Source organism: Oncorhynchus mykiss, chromosome 15 (genome assembly GCF_013265735.2).
Source record: "Oncorhynchus mykiss isolate Arlee chromosome 15, USDA_OmykA_1.1, whole genome shotgun sequence".
In the NCBI taxonomy this organism is placed as follows: Eukaryota; Metazoa; Chordata; class Actinopteri; order Salmoniformes; family Salmonidae; genus Oncorhynchus; species Oncorhynchus mykiss.
The window spans coordinates 55,214,579-55,227,627 of NC_048579.1; the positions used below are offsets into that span (position 1 = coordinate 55,214,579).

Sequence of the window (13,049 nt, forward strand, 5' to 3'; positions counted from 1 at the left end):
ATTCAGCCTGGATTCAAACCAGGGACTGTAGTGCCACCTCTTGCACTGAGATGCAGTACCTTAGACTGCTGCGCCACTCGGGAGCCCAATTCCTTTAAATTATTCATACTTTTACTTTTAATACTTATGTATATTTAAAACCAAATAGTTTCAGACTTTTAATCTAGTAGTATTTTACTAGGTGACTCACTTTTACTTGAGTCATTTTCTATTAAGGTTTCTTTACTTTTACTCAAGTATGACAATTGAGTACTTTTTCCATCACTGCTGGACCATCTCCTCTCGTCTCTTCTCCCTCAGACTTGGTCTGCTGATTTGCATGTGAAGGCAGACAGACAGACATATGGATTGAACATTTGTCGGACAGACAGGGAGACACTGTGGGTATAGTAAGCAGAGGGTCCCGTGAAAAGAAGACTCACAGGGGAACCTTCCCAAAGACAGAGGGAGAGAGAGGATGGTACCGCCTTAGAGTCTGCTGTCAAAGGAGGAGAGAGGGGAGTTGACACACACACACACACAGAGAGACAGAGACAAGGGAGAGACAAAAAGAGAGACATTTAAAAAAACAGAGCGAAAGAGAGAGGGGGCTGGCAAAAGACTGTACAGCACGATATTCTTAGCAACTGCCATGAATATTCGACATGATCATATCTAATCAGACCTGAGAGGATGAGTGTGAGCCCTTTTATGAGTCATGACAGAGGAACTTCATGGAGCACCAGTACACCATCACTTCTGAATATAATCTGATTCTGTCTCTGTTATCCTTCCATGCACTTCACCTTCCAGCACTGAGACTGATCAATATCACGGCTATCTTGGCATGCTGTTATCAGCAGGGTTACACTGTAGCACTCTAGACAGAGAGTTGGGACAGAAAAATGAGGGTTTGGGTCAGTATAATTAGCCTGTCCTGAGGGATTGGTTTCACACAGTTAGAACAACCTGCCTACATACCCCTGATCTGGGTCATTCTACCTGCAGGGAACTGCTAGGTCTAACCTGAGTGCATGTACACACATACCTCTGGCCAAGAACTAACTGACAACTACTAAGATTTGACACACATAGACACACCTATGATGGATGAAAAAGCACTCGCTGGACACATGCAGTACTGGGGGGGGGGTAGATGGAGGGGAGTGTGCATGTTTCAGCCCAGGGACATGTTGGCTCCAGAAGCACAGTTAAGGGATGTTCCAGATAGACATGTATGCTACACCACCACTGGAAAAACACCACAGGGGTCAGAGGTCAAATGACACTGCTCCAATGAGACAAGCACCGGAGGACGAGTGTCATCATAATCACACACACACCTCTCAAAGTGTGGGTCTGCCGATAGGATAGGAAAGAGGGACATTTGGACAGAATATGTTACCTCAATTCTTCTCTATGTTGGCCTCTACCAACTACACTAACAAGGTATGATATTAAATGGGGGATGTATCCTATGCCAGTCTGCTTGCCTAGTATCTTTGTGGCATGGTTTCAGAGAGAAATCTGACTCTGAACTGATCCATTTCCACCATGATATTGTTTCCCTGAGAGGCAGTCACAGCCAATGGGTGCTACACTGAGATTATACTGTGCCAGGTATTACTGTGGTCTAAGGAACCAATTCCTCATATCACTATTACACACTTACAGTTACCCTAGTTCAGACATCTATCTATACGCTGTGAATTGTAGCTTATTGGCCTAACAACCTTACATTCATTGCTAACATTGTACACAGTAGCCAATCAGTTTCATAGATGCACATTTGACAAACTTACAATGTGCGACACCTGTTATGGACCGCAAGGCCTATAATACATTTTTATTTTAACGGTTCAGATAGGCTACAGCAAAACATAAAATTGGCAAAAAACAAACGAAGCCAGTGTAACACTGAAAGTATTCTTTGCGTATAAAATGTGATGACATGCATCTAACTGGCATGGGTCAAGGCATTGACTATTTACACAAGTTATACTATACTCAGCACTTTCAATATAACCTACTGTATGTAACGTTACAAGCTTCAGCTTTTCCTGGGTTATAGCCTAAAAGGTGTTGACAACATGGTGTTGAAAATCAAATGGTGCGTAGCCTATAGGCTGAAAGCAAATAGACAACAATGGTATTGCCCATTGTAACCACTCACTAAGGTATATAAGCAACACATATAATTGTGTTAATACAACTCGTATTAGTAGGTGTCCTGTAGCTAGTCCCATTTTGACAAGCGAGCAAAATAGTTGGTCAACTCAACCAGACCCTTGTGGCGACGCAACATTGCCCACTGGCAACATTGTTTCTAGTCCTTTCAAAGCGACATTGTTGTAGCCATTCTGATGGATAGTGTGCTTGTAAACCTACATGAAGCCAGAACCTTTGGCTACTTACCAGAAACGATGTACTTTGTTTCGATCTGACTTCCACACCTCGATAGGCGCTTCCTCGGAGGCCGGATGCCTGTTTTTCCACCCACCCGTAAAAAACTGTTCGTCTACGTCTTGCTTTTCTCTTGTTCACATTATTCCGTACAGAATGTTCTCACATGAACACCGTCTTCAAAATTCAAATGATAAACATTACAGACCATATTCCGAAAGCTCACTTCTATGACGAGCAGGGAGTTTATGGGGAGTGAGAACGGATTGTGTCTGTGGATGAACCGGTAGGGGTGCAAGCTTTGGCTGCCCGCATTCTGACGCCTCCGCCTATGCTGCTGCTGACATGGAGAGAGAGGGGAGAAAGAAACTGAATGCGATTGGTGGCCGCCTCCCAGCAGCACCAATATGGCCCTTCCTTCATTCAATGAGCAGTTTTGTAGCGCCTCCTGCAGAAGGCCTACGACCTAGATAAATCATAGCCTACATTCCCTGATAACTAGGCCTATTAATCAGTGGTGCAAATGACTTACTAAAAATACTTTTAAGTATTACTTAAGTCGTTTTTTTTGGGTATCTGTACTTTACTTTACTATTTATATTTTTGGCAACACATGCTTCCTTTGTACATTATGTCTGAGTGTTGGTGTGCCCTTGGCTATCCATAAATTCAAAATACAAGAAAATTGTGCCATCTGGTTTGCTTAAGATACGTCATTTGAAATAATTTATACTTTTACTTTTGATACTTTAAAAAAAATTACTCGATCTACTTAGGCTAAGGGAATTAATTCTCATTTTGAGTCTGTGTCTGTTGATCTCTATCCCCTAATAGTTAATTCAGTTATTAGGCTATATCTGTTGATCTCTGTCCCCTAATAGTTTATTCAGTTATAAGGCTATATCTGTTGATTTCTGTCCCCTAATAGTTTATTCAGTTATAAGGCTATATCTGTTGATCTCTGTCCCCTAATAGTTTATTCAGTTATAAGGCTATATATGTTGATCTCTGTCCCCTAATAGTTTATGATCTCTGTCCCCTAATAGTTTATTCAGTTATAAGGCTATATCTGTTGCATGTTTTGTACATTTGTCACAAAGATGCTCTGTTTTATTTTATTCTCTCATGTCTTGTGGGCTTATGTGGATGGTTGCCATCTGACGGGATTGAGGAGTGGTATTTATTGTTTTGTGTCTAAATATTTGTTTGCTTGTTTGTTGTTGTTGTTGTTGTTCACTATGACTGAAATGAGCTCTGAGGTCAGGTTGAAATGAGGGAAAGCTTCCATTCAATTAATAGTGTGTGTGTGTGTGTGTGTGTGTGTGTGTGTGCGTGCGTGCGTGCGTGCGTGTGTGTGTGTGTGTGTGTTTGGTTTTACCATCCTTGTGGGGACCAAAAGGGTTAGGGTTACAATTAGGGTTAGCATTAGGGTTATGGGTTAGGTTTAGGGGATTTGCGGGTTAAGGTAAGGGTTAGGGTTATGGGTTAGGTTTAGGGTGACGGTTAGGTGTAAGGGAAAATAGAATATTGAATGGGACCAAATTGTTTTTACCCCACAATAATAGTAAAACAAAAGTGCATGTGTGTGCGTGTGCGCGCGCGCGTGTGTCAATGTCACTCTCGCTTGTGGACTTCGACCTAGTTGGAGAGTATGACAGCAGCAGCATACTGTAGCTCTACATAACAGTGGGCATATGACTGTCTGCGCATCGAAGGGAATACAGAATAAAACATATTCTTGCAAAATGTCTCGAGCGGCAGACAGACTGAAAGTGGTCGTGAATCATCTAGATCGACCATCTTCTTTTGTTGTATCCTTTTCAAGTGTTTTACTGTAAATGTCGTGTGTTTCTCCATGGCTGCGCGGTGCTGGGATTTCTGACCGACTTTCAGGGACTGAGCGTCGGTACAGCTTCGCAGGACAGGCCGGGGCATGAGTAAATTATCCGGCCTTTTCATACCTCTTACAGAGCGAACTGAACATTGGGAGTGGAACTATAACATTGCAAAATGTATTTATTTTCTGTAAATGTGTTTATTTATCCATATAAGACTACACTATATTATAGGCTATGTATGCGTAAACGGCGCGCGTGTAACTATTAGGCTATAGGTATTCACAATTGAATTTATTCTTATAATTAACGGTATGACATATTTTGCATAAATGTGTAATAGCTACAAATAACTATTTTGTTATAAGAGATCATTCATGTATGGCCTTAATTCATTGCATAAAGCAAGCATCTACCTCTGGCCAAAACGTTACCTACTATCAACCACAAGCACTGAGGTAAGTGACACATCAATCTCCTATTTGGGCTGTTTTTGACTATGGCAATGGCCTTATATCAGGACAGTCTAAAAGTACAGGTACTGACCCTTGCCCTACTTACTGTGCACATTACACAATGCTGAGATCCTCTCAGTAGTTCATTCAACTTTGAGTTACCGTCACTCTGTATCTAAACACATTGTAACATATGCACAGAGTCTAATAAGTGTTTATCACACTGTCAGGCACAGAGTCTAATAAGTGTTTATCACACTGTCAGGCACAGAGTCTAATAAGTGTTTATCACACTGTCAGGCACAGAGTCTAATAAATGTTTATCACACTGTCAGGCACAGAGTCTAATAAGTGTTTATCACATTGTCAGGCACAGAGTCTAATAAGTGTTTATCACACTGTCAGGCACAGAGTCTAATAAGCGTTTATCACACTGTCAGGCACAGAGTCTAATAAGCGTTTATCACACTCAGGCACAGAGTCTAATAAGTGTTTATCACACTGTCAGGCACAGAGTCTAATAAGTGTTTATCACACTGTCAGGCACAGAGTCTAATAAGTGTTTATCACACTGTCAGGCACAGAGTCTAATAAGTGTTTATCACACTGTCAGGCACAGAGTCTAATAAGTGTTTATCACACTGTTAGGCACAGAGTCTAATAAGTGTTTATCACACTGTCAGGCACAGAGTCTAATAAGCGTTTATCACACTGTCAGGCACAGAGTCTAATAAGTGTTTATCACACTGTCAGGCACAGAGTCTAATAAGCGTTTATCACACTGTCAGGCACAGAGTCTAAGAAGCGTTTATCACGCTGTCAGGCACAGTCTAATAAGTGTTTATCACACTGTCAGGCACAGTCTAATAAGTGTTTATCACACTGTTAGGCACAGAGTCTAATAAGTGTTTATCACACTGTTATTCACTTGCTGTATCCAGGTATTCCTTTGACAATGATCTGCTGAGCACTGAGCAGAGAATCTCCTATGAGGAGGATGGGTTCCTCCTTATCAAGGGCCTGGTGTCTGGGGAGGACATTGACAGATTCAGGTAAGAACACAACACCATGAGCGAGACAACAGAAAAGGTCTCAGATGTTACTGAAAGGATAACACTAGATAAACAAAAAAACAGGCGTCTAACGTAAGAATGCGCCACGATGAAAGTACAAAAGAGACCACAGAAGAGTAGAATGCCTGAAGATCACTTGACTTGACTGTCTCCACCAGCGCTTCAATATGTCCCCTGTCTTTGACCCCACATGCAGCATGGTTCACCAGTAGAATGCCAGAACACTGCTCCTCTGTACCAGAGACACATGGCTTTAACAGCTGGGATTAATTAGTGATGCTACACTGAACAAGGACTGTTTGTGTGTGTGTGTGTGTGTGTGTGTGTGTGTGTGTGTGTGTGTGTGTGTGTGTCTGTGTGTGTCTGTGTGTGGCAGGGTGGCGTTTGAGCGGATATGCCGTCGGGAGGTGCAGGTCCCGGGACTGGTGGTGATGAGGGACGTGTCCATCGCCAAGTCAGAGTTCGTCCCTAACCAGAAGGCCATCTCCAAGCTGCAGGACTTCCAGGAAGAGCCTGAGTTATTCCGCTACTGTAGCCTGCCTCAGGTACACACACTGCATGGACACACACACACGGACCCACGCAGGTGGACTGCATCAAGATCTCATAGTTTCCCGTCGAAATTCGACGTCTTTTGGATGAACATCTATTTTTGCTAGAGCGTTGGGAACTGCCGTAACGCAGTGGTCTGGGCAGAGCGCTTCGTCTCCGAGCATCACGAGTTCCTGCCAGGCAATCGTTTTTATTTCATTTTTTGGTGAGCGCTTAGGAAGGCATAGATATCCACGTTCTCAGGACCTTTTCAAACGTCCGAAATCAAAGTCTATGTCTAGTGATCAGGCTGACACGGACGCATTCATGCACACACACACGCACACACTCTCACGCGCACACATAAGCTCAGAACACACACGTTCTTCTTACAGTCTTTCTTTCCTTTTTCTCTTATTTTTTTCCACATCTAGTTTTTATTATTTCACTTGTCTTTGTCTTTCTCAGATCCTGAATTATGTGGAGTGTTTCACTGGTCCCAACATCATGGCCATGCACACCATGCTGATCAACAAGCCCCCAGACACAGGTACAGAACAGTGTGACCCATATCTAACCTCTAACCCCTGACCCTCAACGTCTAACACTGACCCTTATCCAAAAAGACACACATCGACACACCTTCTAGAGCAGGGATGGGCAATTCCAGTCCCCGAGGGCCCGACTGGTGTCACAGTTCTGCCCCAGCTAACACACCTGACTCCAATCACCTAATCATGATCTTCAGTTTAGAATGCATTTTGATGAATCAGCTGTGTTTGCTAGGGATGGAGAAAGTGTGACACCAATCAGGGCCTCGAGGACTGGAGTTGCCCACCCCTGTTCTAGAGAGTGAAAACAGAGAGCCTGTCCATGTAATGTATGTTTATTTGTGGTTGTGATCTATCTCAGGTAATAAGACATCTCGCCACCCCATGCACCAGGACCTGCATTATTTTCCATTCCGTCCGGCGGACCGTATTGTCTGTTCCTGGACCGCCATGGAGAAGATTCACCGCCAGAACGGCTGTCTGGTGGTCCTTCCTGGTTCTCACCACGGCACCCTCAAAGAACACGACTACCCAGAGTGGGAGGTAAAAACACACACACCTGCATCCTCAACAAGCACGACTACCCCCACTAGCTCTTGTGACATCACTTCCCTTTTCTTTTCCTCAGGGTGGGGTCAATAAGATGTACCACGGTGTCCGTGACCACGACCCCAATCATCCCAGGGTGCACCTGGAGATGGAGAAAGGAGACACAGTGTTCTTTCACCCTCTATTGATCCATGGATCTGGAATGAACCAGACGCAGGGTTTCCGCAAGGTATCACACTCAACACTGAAAAACACTCTGGAAGCCATAGATACCTACCTAACCATTCTAGGGATCCCGAAATCATGGAAGTGTGTGTGTGTGTGTGTGTGTGTGTGTGTGTGTGTAGGCCATCTCCTGCCACTATGCCAGTGCTGACTGCTACTACATTGACGTGAGGGGAACCACCCAGGAGAACATAGGCCAGGAGGTGAAAGAGATCGCAGCAAGAAAATACGCTGTTAATGACGTCACATTTGAGGTACATCACATCTCTGCAGGAGTGATACAGTATACATCAAACACATTGTTAATAAACTGTGTTGTGTGTAACACTGTCTGTTTTGTGTGTGGTATAGGATACCTGGGCTGTAAGGGGCCGTCTGGTGCAAGGGGATAGGACCAATCTGTGAGAGAGCCCGCCCACCACAGTGTGACGGTCACTCACCACTAACAACCTGCCAATCAAAGGAGATTGAAAAAGTTGGCTAATCCACCAGCCAATAAACTGAGACTCATTGACGGGAGTAATTTATTCGTTGGGCAAGAGTGAGTGTCCAAGAGTCCAGTCAGGGCTGTTTGCCGGGTTTGTTTAACATATTTGATTTGATTCTATTTGGATCTCTTTTAGTCCCCATTTGGACTAATCTTCCAAGAGTCCTTAAACATTAAAATATAATTTATAATACAAACACATTTCACATATAACACGCTATTACAAACATACATAATACACTAACATAATGACCCAATAAATACTCAATCTAAAAAATATTGATTCTTCATCTACTATAGTCCCACAACATTTCTATGTATTATATTTAAATCATTTTAAAATAATGTTTAAATTTATATATTGAAAGGTTTCTGGTTTGCTCAGTTAATTTATTAAATTTCTTTATTGCTTTAAATCGAAATTATATTTTGTGGTTGACAATCTATTCCTAGTATTTACTGAATGTCTGTCTCTTACCAACTGAATAACGTTGTGAATAGAACTTGGCCATTTTAAATTATGTATATTATGAATTAACATGTTTAAGCAATAACATGCTTAAAAATAAGCATGTTTTTCTTCAATTATCTTGTCGATTGATGACCAACCAAGAACATTGCGCAAGACTACAACAGAAGAACCATATCTCCACCTTAAAACAATTCTTGCTGCTTTGTTCTGTGCAATCTGCAGCCTCCTAACTTCCCTTGATGAGGCTTTTCCCCAGACCACAGAACAGTAGTTCACCTGACTCTCAGTTAATGCTTGTGTTTTTTGCTGAATAATTTTTCCTGGTAAATATTTAACTATCCTTCTGATTATGCATGCTGTTTTAATTTTTTTTTTTACATAGATTAGTTATTTGAGACGACCATGATAAGCAGTTGTCTAGCTGCACTCCCAGTAGTTTGGTTTCTGCCACTTCTTCAATTTGTACTCCTCCCATACTTAATTGTACCCCATGCTGTTTTGGCCTTTTCCTAGTGGAACAGACCAGCATAACTTTGGTTTTCTTGGTGTTTAAAACAAGTTTTTTTTGGCAAACCCACTCCCTAATATTCCCCAAATCTCCTTGTAAAGCTTGCTGCATAAATTGTAGTATCATCTGCAAATATAGTAGCTTGAGTTTCAGCTAAGGCATATGGAAGGTCGTTGGTATATATTAAATAAAGAAGTGGCCCAAGGCAGCAGCCCTGCGGTATTCCACAGTTTAACACATGAGGGGAAGAAAATGAACCATTGATATAGGTGGACTGTTTCCTGTCAGTTAGATATGACTGTATATTATATATAATATATATATTAAACTAAAGGGATGTTTATTGCACAGTTAAGCATTGATTGAAGTGATCATCTTCTGCCTGACAATAAAGCACTTACTGTGTGGTGGACTGGAGTGAGAGGAGCAGAGGTAGAATGTGTGTGAGAGAGAGAGAGAGAGCGTGATAGACTAGGAGAAAGAGAGTGTGTATGAGAGGTGAGTGGATGAAGGTGAATAGGAGGCTATTTCTGTCATGAATATGAGCGTGTTTTAGTACACTTTGGAAACCAGGTACTCAGGGTGTCGCTTTGTAGACCAGTCCACCATGAAATACCAGTAACCTTGATGCCTTAATATAACAGAATCCTAGGTGTATTTGACATCACCCCCTTAACAATCAAATCTAGGCTGCTTTTAAAGAGTTTGTAATGAGTACTTTGTAAATTAGTTTGTGATTTCCTTTCATTATTGTCGATGTAACTGACAATAAACGGGACTCAGAATCAATTGCTTTATTCTCTTTATCATCTGTTCCTTAGAGTTCTAGTGAGGATGGTGAGATTCTAATGAGGAGGGTGAGATTCTAATGAGGATGGTGAGATTCTAATGAGGAGGGTGAGATACTCTCTTGGTTTCCTCACTCCTTTGTGCCACATCCCAGACACACACACACACACAAACACCACCTCGGAGACCATTCTTGATCCCCTAAATCTGACGTGTTTACCCTAAACCTTCCCCCTCGACCCAATATGCTTCCCAGACACACTCCCAGCCAGCTCCTCCCCCCAGCCCCAGGCCTCATGAATATTCAGCAGCTAAAGCTCTGTGAAATCTCCATCACCGTGGAGACACGTACAATCCCAGTGTCCCGCCTTGTTCCAGATCCAGATATAGTGTTGGGGGGAGGTATAGTTCTTAGAATGGTGTGGGGGAGGGGGGATCAGGGATAGGGGGATGAGATAAGGACAATTTAAAGACAGAGAAAGAGCATTACAATTAAGATGAATAGTGTCCACCTCCAATTTCCATATACAGCACCAGTCTGGAGACCTGGCAAGTGATATGTAAATCCTATGTGTGAAGGAAGGAGAGTTCCTGTGTGTGAGGAAGTGTTTGCCCTGTGTTTTCAAATGGAGGCTGAGATGTTTCCTGACTTGGGCTGATGCCTCTCCTGTGGAAACAAAGAAAACACCTGAAGGCTGCGCGCGCGTGTGTGTCATGGAAAGGAGAACAACCATTCCATTCAGAGTAAAGTCCTTAAGTCTACCAGTTAATCAGACATACACTATACATGAAATCCTACCAACCCTACACATGTAATTCAGTGTCAAAATCGAGACCCACAAACCTGATACTCATGATCACACACGCACATGCACACGCACACACACGCACACACACCGGTCTCTTAGCCACTCATTCACTCAGAAAAACAAAAGCCAAGGACAGACTCCTCTGCTCAGTTTCCTACTTCAGTCTCAACATAGCCTTCTCTTCTTGATTTTTCCAAAACATAGACACCTGCATGTGTTAATGTAAATGCATAAACAATCCTCAAGGTGGCGTCCTCGGGTTACTGCATTATAGTAAACTGCATGATGTCTTTTGCAGTATTTGTGGAGGTGGTCTGGCTGTTTGTCATAATTGTGGCTACATAGATACTGAAGGCAGATTCCTTTTAGAGGAAAGAAGAAAAAAGCTGAACTTCACCTTGAAGCTTGAATGTGAAACAGTAAAAGTTGTTCAGCTCTCAGGGCCCTCAGATCCTCAAAAGGATACAGCTGCACCATTGAGAGCATCTTGACTGGCTGCATCACCACTTGCCCATATGGAAAAGATATAGAATCATTTAACGAGATTCTTATATGTTCTAGTCAGTAATACACAATCAAGACTCATAGAATATTCTTGTAATATCTGACTTACAGTGGGGCAAAAAAAGTATTTAGTCAGCCACCAATTGTGCAAGTTCTCCCGCTTAAAAAGATGAGAGAGGCCTGTAATTTTCATCATGGGTACACTTCAACTATGACAGACAAAATGAGAAAAAAAATCCAGAAAATCACATTGTAGGATTTTTAATGAATTTATTTGCAAATTATGGTGGAAAATAAGTATTTGTATAATAATAAGTATAACAACAAGCTTTTCTTTAAAATTATGTAAAATACTTCTATGAGAGAGATTTCTGTTGTTTTGAATTTGGCGCCCTGCACTTTCACTGGCTGTTGTCATATCGAGAAGAAGTTTTAAGGTGCCACCAACCTCCTGTGGAGGGTATAGCACATTGTTTGTAACTTATGGGAGCTGTGCCCATCGGGGCAATGAACAGTACTGAGATCATCCATACCAGAGAGGTGAATGGGCTCTGCTGCTTTGCATATGCCCAGGCCTGGCAAGGCTTGCATGCATCAACACAAAACACAGACACCTGCTTCTCCTCAGGGGGATGACATATGCATCCACACACACAATACAACAGAGGGACACACACAGCAAGTTAACACACAGACAAACACATTTTAATCCCCATCTCCTTATTAAGAGTCTCCTGGTCTACAAGTCTTCCAAGCAGTGAAAACATCAGAGTTGAAAACGCGAAACACACACTACATCTTCACACGTACAAACTGACGGATACAAAAGCATCTTTGACATCTCCAGCGAGACCCTGGTCACTGATTGGACAGTGATGAAAGAAGTGTCCTCATTGGCCTGAACTGACCTCAGATCAGTAACCCGGAGCAGACCACACATACTGTCCTCCTCCACTCCCTGTGCTGTGTGTGGTTCTTACACGGTCATTTAGATCAGTGACACCCTTATGATTTGGGAGGTGTAATGAAAGTCAATCTCTCCCTCCCTGATGCGCAGGTCAAATGGAAGGCACTGCAGGAGCTGAGACAGGAATGTGTGGACCAATTAACCATTCTAGTGCATAGAGAGAGAGACAACAAGAGGAAATGAGAGAGAGAAAAGAAAGAGAAGAAACCTGAGGAGGATAATGGAAAGGTGTGTTAACTTGGTCATTGGGTTACAGTAAGACACGTGAGCAGGTCTGCAGCCACGACGACAGAGAGACAGAGAGATTTGTAACCTGTTTGCCACAAGAAAAGGGCAACCAGTAAAAACAACTAATATTTATCTTCCCTTTTGTACTTTAACTATTTCCACATCATTATAACACTATCCCTTAGAAAATTGTGATTGTAATGTTTATTGTTAATTTTTGATTGTTTATTTCACTTGCTCTGGCAATGTAAATATATGTTTCCCATGCCAATAGGGAGAGATAGTGAACCCAACCAGTAAGTCTAGTACCTGAGAAAGTTTCCATTCCGCAAAGCCTCATTTCCACCAGACCGTTTTGTAAGAAAACAACCTACTATTCAGTGTGTGTGTTCTTGTTGTGTGTGTGTGTGTACTCCAAAATATTGTGATGTCACCTTAAAACTTATGTGAGTACCCCAATGAGGGCTAGTGTCCCATGTATACAGTACCGGCCTGTGTGTATGTGTATATATATATATAAAGCAACAGGTATAGTATCTCTCCCAAAAACTGTGTGATAAGAGTTGGACTGCCTGCAGTGTGTGGTGTGAGGAACGTGTGAGGTGAGGACAGGTTGGAAGTTTGGCGCCAAACATCTTTGAGGTTCATGACATAACTAAGACAACACCTCTCACTCTACCTTAG

General features: G+C 42.4%; 2 protein-coding genes across 2 annotated transcripts in view; one reads left to right on the top strand and one right to left on the bottom strand.

Moving 5' to 3' along the window:
• Nucleotides 1-2,799, bottom strand: part of LOC110490338 (cyclin-dependent kinase 17) — a 46,461-nt gene extending 43,662 nt beyond the window's left edge. The window contains exon 1 of the mRNA XM_021563668.2: nt 2,395-2,799. The gene's annotated coding sequence lies outside the window, so the exon portion shown is untranslated. The remainder of the gene's footprint in view (nt 1-2,394) is intronic.
• Nucleotides 2,800-4,013: 1,214 nt separating this feature from the next.
• On the top strand, nt 4,014-9,857 carry LOC110490340 (phytanoyl-CoA dioxygenase, peroxisomal). The gene is made up of 9 exons (XM_021563673.2): nt 4,014-4,193; nt 4,623-4,675; nt 5,614-5,724; nt 6,122-6,290; nt 6,745-6,826; nt 7,189-7,370; nt 7,456-7,605; nt 7,724-7,855; nt 7,953-9,857. The coding sequence occupies exons 1-9, from the start codon at nt 4,077-4,079 to the stop codon at nt 8,004-8,006; spliced, it is 1,050 nt and encodes a 349-aa protein (XP_021419348.2). The 5' UTR covers nt 4,014-4,076; the 3' UTR covers nt 8,007-9,857.
• Nucleotides 9,858-13,049: the final 3,192 nt, after the last annotated feature.